Here is a 17,454-nt window from a genome sequence, read left to right as displayed (position 1 = left end):
GCCAGAGCTCAGGGTTCAGCTGCAAGGACTTTGCACATCATTACTGCAGGTCTGCCGCTGTGGTTGGGCTGTTCTCCAAGAAGGGCAATTGCTTGGAGCTGGGAATTCACCTGACTGGTATTTGCTACAAATGATTCTCTCCAGTTTAAAGGAAAAGCCTGAGGGCTGGCAGTGTCCTGGGCGCCTGGCTCCCTCAGTGATGAAGGCTGGGCAGGGTCTGGGGACCTGGCCTGGAGGGCACCGCCACCTGAGATCTGCTTCTTCAAGCAGGCCTGGGCACCGGTGGGAGGACCCAGTCTGGTTGCTGGACGGACACTCCCGGGCAGGGTCACCAGCCTGCACACGGACCCCCTCCTCTTGGCCAGGACCTGGACCCTGGAGGGCAAGGGTTGAGCCTTGGGACCTTGCCCTTTCTTGTCAGTCCAGAGAGTAACATTTGTTTTGATGGAGGCTTACAGGAACATCGTGACCTGACCATGACCTGACCTCAAGAAAAAAGGATCTGACTTTAGAAGTTTGAGGCAACTAACCACACCCCTCCCTTACCTTTCCCAGGAAAGGGCTTTGCTGAAAGCTTCTGGGGAGTTCAGGGTTTTTTAAGGCATGAGCCACCAGTCTCCTTGCCTGGCCCTGCAATAAACCTTTCTCTGCTCCTCTGCTCCAAACTCGACATTTTGGTATTGTTTGGCCTCACTGTGTGTCAGGCACATGGACTTGCGTTCAGCAACAGGATGATATTTCAGTCAAGAATAGAACCTCTTTTTATTCTCAACGTGTTAGCCTTGTCCGTCTTCACCCTGAAATGTTCACTATCAACTATATTTGGGGGGCAGATCATTTTCTCCCATATAAATTATTTTCTTAATCAGAGAGTAAATTGTGCGCCTGAGATTCAATTTTGGAAATAAAATGTTTGCTCTGAAGAGCCAAACTTGTCCTTGGAGACACACTTTCTAGACAGCAGCAGTTGGACCCATCCCGTGCAGATTCCAGTTCACTCTGAAAGTTTTATGGTGACCTGTCACTCTGGTAGTATGATGCACATCTTGGCATTCCGTTCCAACTGCCACTCTGTGAACTGAGAGGTTCACATAGGGTGACGGGTGAGAAGCTCTCACCTTCAGTCCTTGAGAGTTTGAAAATGGGCAATCTGAATTGTTCTGGAGGTAGGTTCATATTCATCCTCTGAAGGCTGTTCCTTCAAATGGGCTGGTTAACTTTTACTGATATATGTTCCTCATCTTTTTTTTTTCTTTCTTCATTTCTACCACATTTATCTACAGTTATAAGTATATTTTATAGTTTGTTATATTACTTAATATATATTTTTGATTCTTCTGTCAGCTTTGATTCTTCTTAAGCCAGCTGCCTTAAATATTTTCCTAAATTTAGAAAAACATACTATCTCCAAATGCCAATTTTGTACACACTCTACCAGAGAACAGATAAAGGGAGCTCACTCATTATGCTTTTACTGAAGCAGGAGAATCTTCATATCTCCTCAGCAATGGTCATTATAGGAGGAAAGGGGAATTACAGCTCAACTCTTCTAAATGTAACTGTCAAAATCTGAAACCAAATATTCAAGGTCTAAATCCAGCAAGTTTTTTTTTTATTTTTTAAGTATTTATTTATTTATTTATTTATGGCTGTGCTGGGTCTTCGTTTCTGTGTGAGGGCTTTCTCCAGTTGCGGCGAGTGGGGGCCACTCTTCATTGCAGTGTGCGGGCCTCTCACTGTCGCGGCCTCTCTTGTTGTGGAGCACAGGCTCCAGACGCGCAGGCTCAGCAGCTGTGACTCACGGGCCTAGTTGCTCCGCGGCATGTGGGATCTTCCCAGACCAGGGCTCGAACCCGTGTCCCCTGCACCGGCAGGCAGACTCTCAACCACTGCGCCACCAGGGAAGCCCCTCCAGCAAGTTTTATAAAGGAAAGAAACTGGGATTCACTGGTTGGATTTCCATGGGTTGCTGTGGACAAGATCACTGGCTGTTTGGCGGCTGCCAGGGAGTTTGGTGAGAAGGGCCAGTGCCATCACATTAGTGGAATGAACATTTGGTCACTGAGGGAAGGAGGGTCTGTCTGGTGATTCTCAAGGAGACTCCTGGGGTGGGGTCTCCAGCCTCTGAGTATGGAGATGACTTTCAAAAACAATGTGGGATTCTATTGCCTTCCACTACAGGGTCTAGAGAATGATGAGTTTATAGAGCCGGAGCTTCAGTGAGGAAAGACTTGAACGCTTGCCCATTCTTAGCAAGCCCTTGGTCCAGGCCGCTCGAGTGGGTGCTCAGATCAATTGTCAGTGAGACTTTGAGCATCACAGACTTAATTAAGCCACCAAAGCCCAGCACAGATGGCCACCTCCCCAGTTAATTCATGATAACTACTCATCCAGGCTTGGTCAATTGAAGGGAAGCTGATTCTTGGTAGATCCGTCCTGTGGCCTTTTGTTTAGAAGGTTCTGAGCTCTGAGCCAGCCTAGCAGCCTAACACACTACTGGTCACTCAGCATGGTGAGCTGGTCGTTGTGAAGGACGCTTGTGAGATAGTTGACAATATGAAGAGGCTGGGGAGAATGGACACAGTTGGAATTCCTGTGGTCCTTCAGAGGGGCTTTGTTCGGCAGAAACTGTTGTATTTTGGATGAGGGATTGAAATATAGAGACGAAAAGTAGGGTGGGGATTTGGGTTCTTTTCTAGGCTCAGGCAGCTCCTCCAGGGCGTCAGCTCTCACCCACAGAACACTTGGGGCAGGAGAATTAGAGAGAGTGAGGGGAACTCCTGGTTCAGGGGTCCAGGGCAGGATCTCTGTGCCCTGGGCAGGCCTCAGCGGTGCAGGTGTCTTTGTCCTCAGGGAACCAACCCATTCCTGTCCGAGATCCATCATTCATCTTGGTTGTGACTCTTGGACAGTCACTTATCTCTCTAAATTTCCACACCCTCCACCATAACATATGGGTTACAGCCCCCACTTTGCCCCCCCTTTCACCGCCAACAGGGCTGGGTGTCAGACGTGATAATGGATATTCTCCATGAGCTGTAAAGCATTGTCCCGTGAAAAAGCTGAAGAGTAAGCTTGCATCCCCCCTTTAGTTGGAGCCATCAAATCCTTTCTCTGCTTTCAACAACTATGAAATGTCCAGCTTATTCTTGCCTCATTCAGCATTGAACACTTATAGAGCATTTGTGAAGCACCGGTCCTTTATTCTTCTAACGTTTTACCTGTATTCAATCATTTTTGGCCACATGACATTAATGCTAAAAGTAGGCCATATTAACATTTCTACATCTCAGAACAGGGAACTGAGGCAAAGAGGGATCTACATATCTTTCCCAAGTACAGGCTTCTTGTAAACGGGATTTGAATCCGGTCCATCAGTCATGGTCCCAATGGTTTGCTGAGTTTCTAGACGTTCTCAGTTAAATAAAGATATTTGCCCACAAAACCTGTCTGTTGGGTGTTTTCATTGCACACCAAACTGCAAGATCTTCCTAAGTCCAACTTTGATTCAGGAGGCTCTGCTGGGCAGCTGGTGAGGAAAGGGACCAAAGGATTGAACTGTGAATAAATTATTGCTAATTTCCCCATGGTCTTCTGCCAGCAAGACATCAATAGTTGTCTCTATTGTAATGCATTTCCCAGGATGCTGCTTCCAGAAGGCGAAAAGAAGAAACACTCATCAGAGGTCAAGAATATCAACCCCTGGCTGGGTGAAAAGGATCTGCATCCGGCCACACTTTAGGGTGCACCCTATAAATGACCCAGCTGAAGGTACTGTGGAAAATTTCTCATTAGGTTCACTCAAGAATAATTATTCTAGTTTATTCAATGCCTCATATTTAAGAAAAAACTATGAAATACTAAGCAGTAGTCTTCTTTTATTTCATGTGTTCAAATTGAAACTTACTAAGCCAGCTGGTACTGTTTTAACCATGGAAGTAAACATGCATTTGAAATTCAACATTTGGTTCATGTTTAAGAGTGAAGATGGTCTCTAGTTATGGTTTAGACATTAGCTGGTTTTTGAACGTTAGCAACAACACATCCCTCCCTGAAACCATGTTTGGAGATTTCTTTAAATTATTAGACATTATTTAGAACAGGATTATATTGACATAAAAGTTGTACAGGCAATACAGAAAATTCCTGTATCCTATCACTCCAGTTTCAGCTATTAATAATATATAACATATGTGAGGTACATTTGCTACAATTAGTGAAACAATATAAGTATATTTTTATTAATTAAAAGTCCATAGTTCACCTAAGAGTCACACCTTGTGTTGTTATATTCAATGATATTTGAAATATGCACAATATTATTTGTCACCATTATGGTGCCATACAGAAATCTGTACACTAATGTTCGTAGTAGCACTATTCTTAGTAGCCAAAAGATAGAAACAATCCAAAGTCCATCATGTGATGAATGGATAAATAAAATGTGATATATACACAGAATGGAATAATTTTCAACCATAAAAAGGAATTAAAGATTGAATTATGCTACAAAATGAATGATCCAAATAATATAAAAAATATATTATTGTTAGTGAAATAAGGCAGGCACAGAAAGACAAATATTATATGATTCCACTTGTATGAGGTACCTAGTGTAGGCAGACTCACCGACACCGGAAGTAGAAATTACCAAGGCCAGGAGGCAGGGGTAAGGTGGATTATGATTTAATGGGTACAGAGGTTATGTTGAAATGATGAAAAAGGTTAAGATGTAGATTGTGTTGATGGGTGCACAGCATTGTGAAAGTAAGAAATGCTGCTGAACTGTATACTTAAAAATTATGAAAAGCATAAATATTATGTATACTTCATCACAATAAAATAAGTCAAAAATCCAATAGAATGGATGATGAACGAAGGAGCAACATATTTGATTATAAGGAAGCTGAAATAGTCTTGTAACATTTCAAGAAGAAGGGGGATTTGGAGGGACTCGAAAATGGGCAGAGGAGCCGTGGGACGCTATACGGAAACATAGTGCGACGTTAGTGTTTAAGCTTTTTCAGACTGACACTTTCAAATTGATTAGGTTCCCTACAGCTAGAAAGCTAAAGGCCCTCTTCCTCATTTCTGAAATGTCCCTCCCCTTTGCCTTCCTCCACCCACCAGGGAGATTTGTCCAAGAGCAGCTCAGTCCACGCTCATTAACCACCTGCATCCAGACCCTCCCACCCTGCGTCCACAGTAACGAGGCTCTCTGAGTAATTCCTGAGCAGCAACACCAGTGTCCTGACGCTTACTCTGTGTCCTCCTAGAGCCCCCTGAGGACCTGCCGGAGGAACTGCCCAATGTGAGGACAGAGGAGGAGGCTCCATCTACCTCCAGGGTAAGCTCCCCTTATTTATCAGAGATGAAAAGTTTGCTTCATTTCTTTCTTTTCCAGTTGATTTCAGATATGAAGATCTATAATGTTCAAGACAGCCGATGTATACAATTTTGCTTGGTTGGATGAATGTTGATTGAAGGTCTTTCCCAACAGACAACTCATTCAAAAGGCCATTTACAAAATGACAACATCAGTTAGAAACTGTATAGTCGGACACACTTTCCTCAGCAGAAAATTTCCCTCCTTGAAATAGAATTTTGTATTTGCTCCTCAAAATGGATCTGAGAAATCTTCCAGGAAAAGCTCCAGCCTTTCCCACAGCTGTCTTCTCTGTTTTCTTTTGGGGCCATTGACTCAACAACAGTTTCCCATTTGGTTTTCTGGGGACAAAAAAGAGATAAAATACCTGTATCCACAGAGCACAGGATGCTGAGATTCTCACATTGTTTTCTATTCTCTAATCACAGGTGGATGGGACAGCAGACGAAAACGGTATGTATTCAGAGACCACCCCTCTGCTGAGGAACAATCTAGATGATGAAGAAGGTGGCACTCTCTTGCTGGCTTTGGTTGGAGAGAGACCCTGATTCAGGGTCCCTACAGGAATGAGGGCTGGGGGTGTAGAGCTAGAGGCTGATTTTCCAGTAAAGAGCCATGCCCAAGTTCTGTGGTTCTGGAAGTAACTGCATCATTTAGATGATGTATCAGGGTTGGGGTGGGGTCCATGTGTGAGACTATGTGGTGTGATTGTGAACCTGCATGTGTGAGTGTGTGTGTTTTCTCAGGAGAGATTTCCCTCTTACACAGCACAATTCACCTGTCAACTTTCTAAACAAATTCGTCACCACTGCACACTGTCTGTACATCACCTTGTTCTTCCCTCAACACAGCTGTTCCCCAGATTTGGTTAATATTCCTTTTCCTCAGAAGGAGATGGTGCAGAGGCAAATGTTGTAAGCTCTTGACCTCCTACGTGGAAAAGCCAAACTGAGAGCCCAGGGGTGGGTCCCAGTGTGGATGCTCTGGGTCCCTGACCTGCACTTACCACTCAGCCAAGGGAGCCTCAGTCATGGAGCAAGGGCGTCCCTGCATCCGTGTCCATGGCTGCAAGTACTAGCATCTCCAGAGGTCCAGACCTTGCCCATCAGGTGGCCTTAGTGGTCACAGAACCCAGGGCAGCTATGCGTGGACTTACCAGTTGACTTTGGCACAGTCATTAGTGTGAAATTCACCTCAGGACCTGCACTCTCCTGGTCAGCTCACAGATTCTGAGAGGTGTGAGACCCCATGTATACAGTACAGGTCATATCTGTCAGTGCTGGTGTCATTGCTTAAACAAGGCCAAAAGCAGATAAGAATCAGGGAGATATTTTATTGCATTGGATAACATTACCATAAGCCTTAGAATTGGTCAACTCCTGTAGCCCACACCCAAGGACTCAAAGTGGAACCTGATTGTTAGCCTGTACAAATCTCCTGCACAGCTGGGTTAGAGACAGGCTGTGCTCAGTCCGTGCTCCCTCTTCAGAATGAAGTGTCCCACTTATGGAACAGCTCCCTAGAGTATGGACAGCCCCTGACTCAGTGGACATACGTACACTGTATAGAAAACAAAGACTGGGAGAAAAATATGATATGATTGATAGTGGCTGTATCTAAATGGTAGGATTTCAGTTTTGTCAAATCTTGTATACTGATTTTCTTTAAGACAAGTGATTAGTGAATAAATATAGCATATTTTGTCTAGGATTGAATTCAGTCCTTTAATAGAGGTTGCTGTTAATCAAGTATAAAATATTATACAATAGAAGACATGATAAATACAGTAGCTGGAATTGTGGATGCTGGGGGAAGAGTGATCTGGGAAAAATCAAGAGACAGTGGCAATTTAGCAGAAGCTCAAAACAGGCAGGATGGGTCCTGGGTCTCTGTCATTGAAACAGAGCATGCATTTTAGTGTTTGCCATTTTTTAGATTGACTCTTCCCTTTTGATTAGGCTCCCCTTAGCTAGAAAGCCAAAGCTCTGTTTTCATTTCCTTCCTCTCGTCCTTTGCCTTCCTTCACCCCCAAAGAGGACGGCCCAACGCCAGCTCAGCCCACACTTAGTAACCTCCCACATCCATACACACCACCCCACGTCCTCATCGAGAAGAAAACCCCTGAGTAATTCCTGAGCAGAATCGCCAGTGTCCTGACAGTTACTCTGTGTCCCTCCAGCTCTCCCTGAGGATGTGGTGGATGACCTGCATTGCGATAGGACAGAAGAAAAGGCTCTGTGTATCCCCAAGGTAAGCTGGATTTTGTCTGGTCTGAGATAGAAATATTGCTTTATTTCTCTTTCAATAGAATTAAGTTATGAATATTTGAGGGTATTCATTCCAGATACATACAGTTCCCTTGGTTGGGACTATGTGGAGTGAGAGTCTATTTCCAACTCATGGTGCCTGATTCCACAGGACATTAAAATTGACAACATCCATTACAGCCTGTAGAGTACGGAGCTCTCTCTCCTGCAGCAATTTTTCCTCTAGGAAAAGAATTCTGTAATTTCCAACCTAAATGGACTTGGAAGTTCCATCCTCCAACCAAAGTTCTTGCCTTTCAGCCTGAGTAGGTTTGCTCTGATAGCCCTTGCTGGGTTCCCTGGACCACTGTTTCTTATCAGGTTTTCTACTGTCACCAAATGAACAAAAGTCCTGAGCATCACTGTGATCTTATCCTCATAGTGTTTTCTCTTCTGTAATTGCAGGCGGCCTTCACAGAATGTGAAAACGGTATGTATTCTGGAATCAGTCCCTTGGGGAGGAAAAACTTTGAAGATGAGAAAGTGGGACGTTCTTGCTGGTTTTAGTGTAGAGGCCAAACTGATTCCAAATTTGTGCTGGGAATGAGAGTAGGGGTCCTGGTGATAGAAAGTGATTTACAAGTAATGTGACCAATTGCTGTAGTCCCAGGAAGAAGCTCTATTACGGTTAGGTGGTGTAGGTTTGTGTGCATGGGACTGGGTGTGTCTGTATGTGAAATGAGTGGTATGCTTCTGTGTGTGTATGTGAACTTTTTGTGTTGTGTTTCCCTCGATTTATGTTCCCCTAAACATCACTGTTACTGGTGCCAACTTTCTAAAAAATATTCCCATCACCATTGCATCATGAATGAGTATGGAGATAAAAGTAAATAAACTATACACTTTCAACGTGTGCATTGATTTTATACCAAGTGAACCTCATTTAACCTGGAAAACAAATCCTGTCACCACCCAGGCAAATGTTTACTGGATTCTTTTTTTTTTTTTTTTTTTTGGCTGCGTTGGGTCGTCGTTGCAGTGCGCGGGCTTCTCATTGCGGTGGCTTCACTTGTTGCGGAGCACGGGCTCTAGGTGCACGGGCTTCAGTAGTTGTGGTGCACGGGCTTAGTTGCTCCACGGCTGGATTCTTAATGAACAAAACTGGGTTTCAGAATCCCTACTACTGGGTCAATTACAACTTCATTTAGTAATAAATCTCATCTCTTAGTAGGTCTCATAGCATTCTGAATGCTCATGATACATCTCTCTGCCACTTCCCTCATTCTAACTGTTTCCTATTAAAGCCTTGGGATGAGTCCTCCCCCCTCACCTGAAGCACCTAGTGCTGGGCGAGCATCCGGGAGTAGATGGAGGAAATTCACTCCACCTTTCTCCTTTGAGGCTAATATTCACCATCAGATGCTGTGCTAAGAAAACGAAATGTCCTTCTCCTGTGGAAAGTCTGTCTTCCATCACTTGTGCCGGCCCTGTTTGTGTGTGCTGGGCAAGAAACACTGCATACAATGAAGACAGAACCAAGAGACCTACCCCAGGGATTGAGCTCAGGGTGGGCACTGGCTCCCTTCCCAGGAGGGCAGAGAGGAGGTTGTGCTTTGCAAGGTGGGACAGAGAAACCAATCAGTGTGACAAGAGCATCTCCACTCATGTTGCTGTGCAAACTGCAAGATGAAGTAGGTTCTTGGTATTTTCTGAAGGCTTTTGCAAGAAAACAAGTCTGGGAGTAAAGTCAATTAAAATATGGAAAGTTATACTTAAAAATTTTTTTTTCGGTAGTGAGTCCTTTAAGAAATACATACTTTAGTAGAATATGATTGCCTTATATGTGTCAATATTCTCCCCACCAAAGAAAAAACTGAAAATGCTTGACTGTAAAATGTCACTTGTTTACCCGAGAAACTGTCTATGAGTAAAGTTGTTCTAGAAATCCTCTATCCCTAGATCGTAGTTTCCTGATGGTGCTGAGGGGAACCCTGGTGTGTGATTCAGTGCCTGCTACTCACAGGGAGGCTCTAAGAACTCAGAGACCCGCCCAGTGGACCCCACGTGTGAGGACAGGACTGGAACCTCGGGCTGGACTTGAAGAGAGAAATGCTTTAGAGAAGTGGAAGGAGATACAGGAAGGGCACCTGAGCCATGGGGGTGTCAGGGGTGGTTGGTTTAGAGGTCAAGGAAAAGTGTACACCTGAGCGCAGCCTGGCCCGCACTTAGGATGCTACTGGGGCTTCTGGTTGAATGGGGAAGAGAAAGGACATCCCCCTCTTGCTGGAGTGAACTGTGGAGAGATGTCTTCCTTAAAGCCTGTGGAGATGAGCTTCTCTTCCATTATCTCCTGATACCTGTGTACATTCGAGACCCTTCCTCCTTTCTTCTTTCCCTCTGTTGACTCCCTTTCCTTATTTTTCTTCTTTTTTCCCTTTTTTCCACTTTGTATTTATATTACATATGTATATTTTATTGTTGTAAAAGTACACATACAATGAAATCCAACATCTTAATAAGTTTTGAAGTGTCCAGTCAGTCCTGTTGACTACATGCACCTTGTTGTACAGCATGTGTCTAGAACTTTTCCATTTTGCAGATAACACATTATAACCATTGAACAGAGACTTCCCATGTCAACCTCCTGCCAGCTCTTGGAACCACCCTTCTACTCTCTGCTTCTCGGAGTTTTCTTTCAGTTTTTGACCTTCTGTGACTGGCTTATTTCACCCTTACAAATGTCCTCCAAGTTCATTCGTGTTGCTGCAAATGGCAGGATTTCCTTCTTTTTCAAAGACTGAATGACATTCCACTGAATGTATACACCACATTTTCTTTATTAATTCATCTTCCCATGGACACAGGGCAGTTTTCCTATGTTGTCTTTTGTGTATAATGCTGCAATGGACATGAGATTGTAGATATCTCTTGGACATTCTTGTTTTATCTGCTTTGTATAGATAAACGTAAATGAGCGATTGCTGGATTTTATGATAGTTCTCTTAATTTTGGGGGGACCTCCATTCTGTTTTCCATAATGGCTACACCATTTTACATTACTACAGGGTACAAAACAGGGTACAGAATTTCCACTTCTTCACATCCTTGCCAACATCCATTAATTTTCTTTTTATAATACACATCCTAACAGGTGTGAGTGATATCTCCTTGTGGCTTGATTTCCATTTCCCTGATGCTTAGTGATGTTGAGCAACTTTTCATATGTAGATTGACCACTTGTATGTCTTTATGGAGAAATGTCTAGAGAAGCTTTTTACCCATTTTTAAACTCAGTTATTTGCCCGCTGTTTTTTTTTTTTTTAATTGACTTGTAGTAGTTTCTTATATATTCTGGATATTGGCCCCTTATACAGATACAAGGTTTACACATATTTCCTCCCATCCTATAGGTTGCCTTTTCATTCTGTTGATTGTTGAAGAGACTATCCTTTCTTCACTTGGTAATCTTAGAACCTTGGCAAAGATCAGTTGGCCATATATATGTGCGTTTATTTGGGGTCTCTCTATTATATTTCATTGGTCTATCTCACTGTCCTGATGCCAGTAGCAGACTGTTTTGACTGCTTTGGCATTGTTATGTGTTTTGAGTTCAGGAAGTGTGAATCTCCATCATTGCTCTTTGCTCTCAGGATTGTTTTATCTACTTGGGGGGGTTCCATATGTATTTTAGGATTCTGTCCACCTCTATAATAACGACATCGAATTTTGTGGGTTGTTGCGATATATGTGTACATCACTTTATGTAGTATAGAAATGTCAACAGTATTTAATAATCCAGTCTATGAACATGGTATGGCATTCCAATTACTTGTCTCTTCTTTAATTTCTTTCAGCAATGTCCTGTAGTTTTCAGTATACAAATCTTTCACCTGCTAAGGGGCCTTTTCCACTGCCTTCCTCAAGGCTTCTTGAGTCAGAGGTGAGAAGGATGGACTCACGAAGAGAGTGAAATCCCTCCCTCCCCTCTGCACCTGCTCTCTGATTATGTCTAGTACAGGTGTACTGGGCCATGCCCTTCACTTCTGTCTACAAGTGGGCCCCTTGCTGGGAATTCCTCTTGGATCTGAGTGTTGACCGTACTATTTCAGTGTCCACAAGGACTCTCCCAATGCCTGGCATGGGTCCAAGAGCCCAAGATATACCTACATACGAATGATCAGATCAGGCCATCAAATTTTCTGCAGTAAAGAACAACCAAGGGAGGGGTGGCTGGTTGCCTCTTTCTCATCTTTGGATTTCTTAGAGCTGAGCTTTCCAGTGTGGTAGCCACTAACCAAATGTGCCTATTTATAATTAATTTAGTTCAAACAATAATTAACTCATTCTATTAAAAAAATGCAAAAAACACACAATTGCTTGGTCACACTAGCCATGTTTCAAGTGTGTCTGTAACATCTGGAATTTCAGGTTGCTAAGATTGAAGGCGAAAGCTATAAATGGGTCTATAGAAGTGAGGGGTCGAAAGGTGATTTTCTCAGCATCTCTCCCTCATTTGAAATTTTCAGCTGTGATCAATGTCTTATTGAAGGACTCTGTCTGCACAGAGCACAGGGGAGGTCTGAGAACCTGGAGGGAAGACCAGGGTGATGCTGTGTGAGCCAGCAAGTCGAGTAGGAGAAATGGGTGGGTCAACTTGTATAATAACTTTATGCTCATGGTTGTGTTTGTACAGAATGGATCGTGGAGAGCATACATGGCAGTGATGCTGATGACGATTCAGGTAGGGAACGACTCTCAGGTAGGATCTAAAGCGAGACGATTCCTAGAACACGGGTTCCACCTGCTTCTTTGGAGACTAAGGAAGGTGAATATGAAATCAGGAAGAAGAAGGAAATATGTGTAGAATTCTGATTTGTTCCTTCCATATTTTAATGATATAATAGAGTTATTGTGTCCATGTCCTTTGACTGTACTGTGCTTATAGTCATCTTTTCTTGCTTTGCCATTCAGAAGTTTTCTTTCTCACAAGACTACTCTTTCATTGCTTTTTCACTGCCAAATATGAAAGCTTGGTTTCTGTTTGGTACCTGGAGGGTATATTGTAGAAGGGATTTTGGTTTCATTTTTACATTCATGTACAATGGCCATATCCTAGTGGGAACAAAACTCTCACAGTTACTTGACACTGGAGAACAAGTTCTTATAGTGAGTGTCAGGTGGTGGATGAGACTTGAACTCTCTCCCTCTACACTATCAGGACTTGTAGCTTCACCTTACTTTTGTCCTCACTGTTTATTCCTCATGGATAGGGCGCTCCCAGAGGTGGATGAGTCACAGAACACATGCTCTGGGATCGCTGCGTGTGCTCAGTCACCTCATTTCAGCCTCAGCACCTCCCCCAGGCTGATGTGCTGAAGGTGCTTCCATTTGAGAGGGGTCCACGTCCAGCTGCCTCTAGAGACCCTCCATGGCCGGCAGGGATTCTAGAGGACTGTGTGAAGGAGCTGCCTGGCTTGCTTCATACACTTGCTCTCACAGCTAACCTGGTCTCCTGGGGTTGACCAGGCCCAGGACAGAGACTCAGGGCAGCAGGATCCAGGGTCACTGCTCTTCTTACAACCCACTGCTCCATCCAGACAGCCCTGACCCTGCTCCCCACACCCCAGTCCTGCCTACCCTCTGACCTTTCCTCAGGCCTGCCTTGGTCTTATCCTTCCCAGTCCTTCCAAGGCTGGGGTAAACCCTGGCAGGTGCTGTGTGTTTATGAGGCTTCCCCTGCTGTAGAACTTTTGTTTCAGTATTCCAGACTAAGGGAATTTGGACAAGCTACTTTTAGCTCTAATATTGCTTTCATCCTCTCTAAGGGGCTAAGAGGCTTATGGAGTTGTTTTGAAGATTAAGTATCTCCCAGTACCTAAGGTTAGCTCAGGCACAGGACACTTACTTGTTATGTGAAGTTGGTTGCATATCTAGGCTATTGTGGAAAACGCTGCAATGAACCTAAGTTCATCTCATTGTGATACTGATTTAATTTCCTTAGTATATATACCCAGAACTGTGATTGCTGAATCATATGATACTTCTGTTTATAATTTTATAAGGAATCCCCATACTCTTTTTCATAATAGCTGCACCATTTTACATTCCCACCAGCAGTGTACAAAGTTTCCAATTCCCCACATCTTGGCCTTAAACTGTTAATTTTTTTTCTTTATAATACACAGCCTAACAGGTGTGAGGTGTTGATTTGCATTGCCCTGATGATTAGTGAGGTTGAGAACCTTTTCCTATATCTGTTAGCCATTTGTATGTCTTCTTCAGGAAATGTCTTATTTAAGTCTTTGCACATTTCTGAACCCAGTTATTTACCGTTTTTAATTTTTTAACTTATTTTGCATTTGAGTTGTAGTTTTTTTCTTATATGTTTTGAACATTAGCTCCTTTTCTTATACATGTTTGTAATCTTTCTGTAAGTTATATTTTCATCCTATTGACTGTTGAAAAAACTATACTTTCCCTTTTTGTTGTCTTAGAACCTTGGTGGATTTCATTTGGCCATGTATCTATGAGTTTTCTTGGGGGTTATTTATTCTGGTCTTTAGGGCTATGTATCTGTGTCTATGTCAGTACCATACAGTTTTGATTCCTGTGTCTTTGTAATGTGTTTTGAAGTCAGGAAGTGAGAAGCCTCCATTTATGTTCTTTGTTCTCAGGATTGTTTTGTCTGTTTGGAGTCCTTAGTGGTTCCATATGTATTTTAGGATCTTTTTTTTCCATTTCTTTGAAAATGACATTGGGATTTTGATAGGTATTACAATGAATTTATACTTAGCTTTGGGTAGTGTAGAAATGTCAACAATAATAAGTCTCCAGTCCATGAATATGATATGTCTTTTCAATTATTTGTTCCTTGTTTATTTCTTTCAGCAGTGGTTTGTAGTTTTCAGTGTACAGGCCCTTTACCTTCTAAGGACATTTTGTCCCTTCCCTCCCTGGGTGTTTCAGAGTCAGTGGTGAGAAGGATAGCCTCATGAAGTGAGTGAATGTCCCTTCCTCCCTTCTGCACCTGCTCACTGATTATGTCTAGCACAGGTGCACTGGGCCATGCTCATTTCCTCTCCCCTCAAGTGGAACACCTGTCAGGAATTCCTCTAGGATCTGGGTGTTGATATTACTGTTTCAGTGTCCCCAAGCTCTCATGAGTGCCTGGCAAGTGTGCATGAGCCTAGGAAACACCTACAAATGAATCATCAAATCAGGCCAGCAAACTACTCTGCAGAAGGTGCTGGGCTGTACCTCTCAGGCCTGCAAGCCCTGTACTTGCTCAGCCTCGGGGCTAAAGAAAGAGCCCGGAGTCAGGGACAGAGACATTAATGGTTTAATAGATGGGAGATCTTTCACGTCAGAAGCAAAGTGGTCCTGGAGAGACATCCCACTGTAGACAGACGATGGCAGGCGGAACGCAGCAGCAGCAGCAGCAGTAGCAGCATTCTTCACTCTGGGTGGACTAGGGAGGCTACCAGTTATAGGGGGAATTGACAGCAGATGGGCTCATCAGTTACCAGGGAAACCAGCAGAGGGACACATCCCTCTTACGCCCTTGGGCTAAGTACCTTCACGGGGCAGAGGTTTTTCCTTTGGTAAACTGTCAGCAGACAGCCATCTTGAATGGGTAGACCATACAGAAGGGAATAACCAGGGGAGGGGTGGTAACATCCTCCATGTATATATATATATGGAGAGAGAGAGAGAGAGAGATGTGTATTACAGTGTGGTAGCCACTAGCTAGATGTGCCTGTTATAATTTATTTAATTCAATCAATGATTAACTCAATGTATTAAAATAAAACAAAATATCCAATTACTCAGTCACACTAGTCCCATTTTAAATGTATCCATAAGACTTGTAAATTCACGTTTGTGTTTCTACAGAATGGATCTTGCAGAGCATTTGTGGCAGTGATGTGGACGAGGATACAGGTAGGAACAACACTTAGGTAGGATCTAATGGCAGAGGGTTCCTGGAACTTTAGGGTTATATCTCCTGCTTTGGAGACTGAGGAAGGTGGATATGAAATCAGGAAGAAGAATAAAATATGTGTAGAGTTCTGCCTTGTTTTTTTCATATTTTAATGATACAATAGAGAGAAATTGTGTCCTTAGACGTGACTGTGCTCTATAATCACCTTTTCTTGATTTGCTCCTCAAAAATGATCTTTTCCACATGAGCTGCTCTTTCTTGCGCTTGTCACTGCCTAATATGGAAGCTTGGTTTCTGGTTAGCAACATCTAGGGTATTGTGCACGGGAAGCTTTGTTTTCTTTTGTGTATTGACCTATGATGGACAGAACCTGTGGGTCAAAACTGTCATGGGCCCTTGAAACTGGAGACCAAGTTCTTCTAGAAAGTGTCGGGTGGTGGATGAGAAGTGAACTCTCTCCCTCTGCACTTTCAGGACTTGTGGCTTCACCTCGTGTTTTGTCCTCACTGTTTGTTCCTCATGTAAAGGACAGCCCCAGAGGTGGATGAGTCACAGAACACGTGCTCTGGGATCACTGCATGTGCTCAGTCTCCTTGAGCTCATCTCAGCCTCTGCACTTCCCCAAGGCTGATGTGCTGACATGCTTCCATTTGAGAGGGGTCCACGTCCAGCTGCCCCTAGAGACCCTCTATGGGAGGCAAAAATTCTAGAGGACTGTGTGAAGGGGCTGCTGGGCTTCTTCACACACTTGCTGTCAGAGCCCTGCTGACCTGGTCTCCTGGGGTTGACCAGGCCCAGGACAGAGACTCAGGGCAGCAGGACTCGGGGTCACTGCACCTCTCAGAACCCACTGCTCCATCCAGACAGCCCTGCCCCTGCTCCCCCCGCCCCAGTCCTGCCCAGCCTGTGACCTTTCCTCACACCTTATCAGGTCTCATTCATACCAGTCCTTCTAAATCTCAGGGTAATTCCCGGCAGGTACATTTATGGAGGACCCTTGTTGCAATTTTCTGGCTAAACGAAATTGGACATGTTACTTTCCCTCTGATTGTGTTTTCATCCTCTGGGAAACTTATGGTGGTGTGAACATTAATTATCTCCCAGGTACCTAAGGTTACCCCAGGCAATAGGAGAGTTCCTACTTTGTGGATTTTTTTTGTCCTTCCCTCCCCCAGGGCCCAACACACTGTCAGTCCCATGCCAGGTACTCGCTGGGATGGATGGATTGGTTGATTAAACAATCAACTGATTGGAGATGGTGGCAATGTGCGCACTTTGGAGAACTCTAGGATTAGTGGTGGTACAAGGAGGAAGGAAAGGAGCAGTAATCAGGGGAGAGAAATGAGGAAGGAAGTAGTGAGGAAGCAGAGGGAGCAGGAGCAAGGCAAGGTCATGGGCAGAACTGCATGGAGACAGTGACTGCCTGTAGGAGGAACAGGGTGACACGGGCCTCATTCCTGGTCACACATAGGGAAGGTGAGGGCGGCAACCTTATGTTGGGGGTCAGAGACCCACTCCTTCATTGCAGAGGTGGAACCACTGAGGCCCTGGGAGGTCCGTGGAGATGAGGGCACAGGGGTCTCGAGGTCACATCCCAACTCTAAATCTCCCCTTTCCTTTCCCACGGCCACCCCAACATGGCTGCTGCCCTTGGACCCTAGAACAGTACATGGCAGATGACGAAGATTCTGACGAGGAGAGCAACCAGCTGAGGGTAATTTCTTTCCTCTTTCAAGTCTTTTTTTAAATTTTCTTTTTCAGATCCATAGACTCTTCCTTGTAACCCTTCCCCATCTCCTCTTTCCCTCTTTTTATGATTGCCGTTCTGGAGGACCTGGTCTCATCCAGGCTCTGGGGGTCCTGGGATCTTATATTAGATC

At 44.1% G+C, this 17,454-nt stretch overlaps 1 protein-coding gene across 2 annotated transcripts; it reads left to right on the top strand.

Moving 5' to 3' along the window:
• The first annotated feature begins 3,065 nt into the window (after positions 1-3,065).
• Positions 3,066-17,423, top strand: LOC309666747 (uncharacterized protein). Of its 2 annotated transcripts, XM_082474547.1 has the most exons (8): positions 3,066-3,771; positions 5,277-5,347; positions 5,815-5,839; positions 7,566-7,636; positions 8,098-8,122; positions 12,326-12,373; positions 15,526-15,573; positions 17,236-17,423. In XM_082474547.1, exons 1-8 carry the CDS (start codon positions 3,630-3,632, stop codon positions 17,319-17,321), a joined length of 516 nt encoding a protein of 171 aa, XP_082330673.1. In that variant the 5' UTR covers positions 3,066-3,629; the 3' UTR covers positions 17,322-17,423. The 2 variants fall into 2 exon arrangements, with proteins under 2 accessions (XP_082330673.1, XP_082330674.1); XM_082474548.1 differs by lacking the exons at positions 12,326-12,373; positions 15,526-15,573; positions 17,236-17,423 and adding an exon at positions 11,043-11,830.
• Positions 17,424-17,454: the final 31 nt, after the last annotated feature.

The sequence above is a fragment of the Balaenoptera physalus genome (assembly GCF_965194825.1).
Source record: "Balaenoptera physalus genome assembly, chromosome: 1".
Taxonomy (NCBI): domain Eukaryota; kingdom Metazoa; phylum Chordata; class Mammalia; order Artiodactyla; family Balaenopteridae; genus Balaenoptera; species Balaenoptera physalus.
Note: the sequence above shows the minus strand (reverse complement) of the source record. Positions and strands in the feature narration are given on the sequence as shown.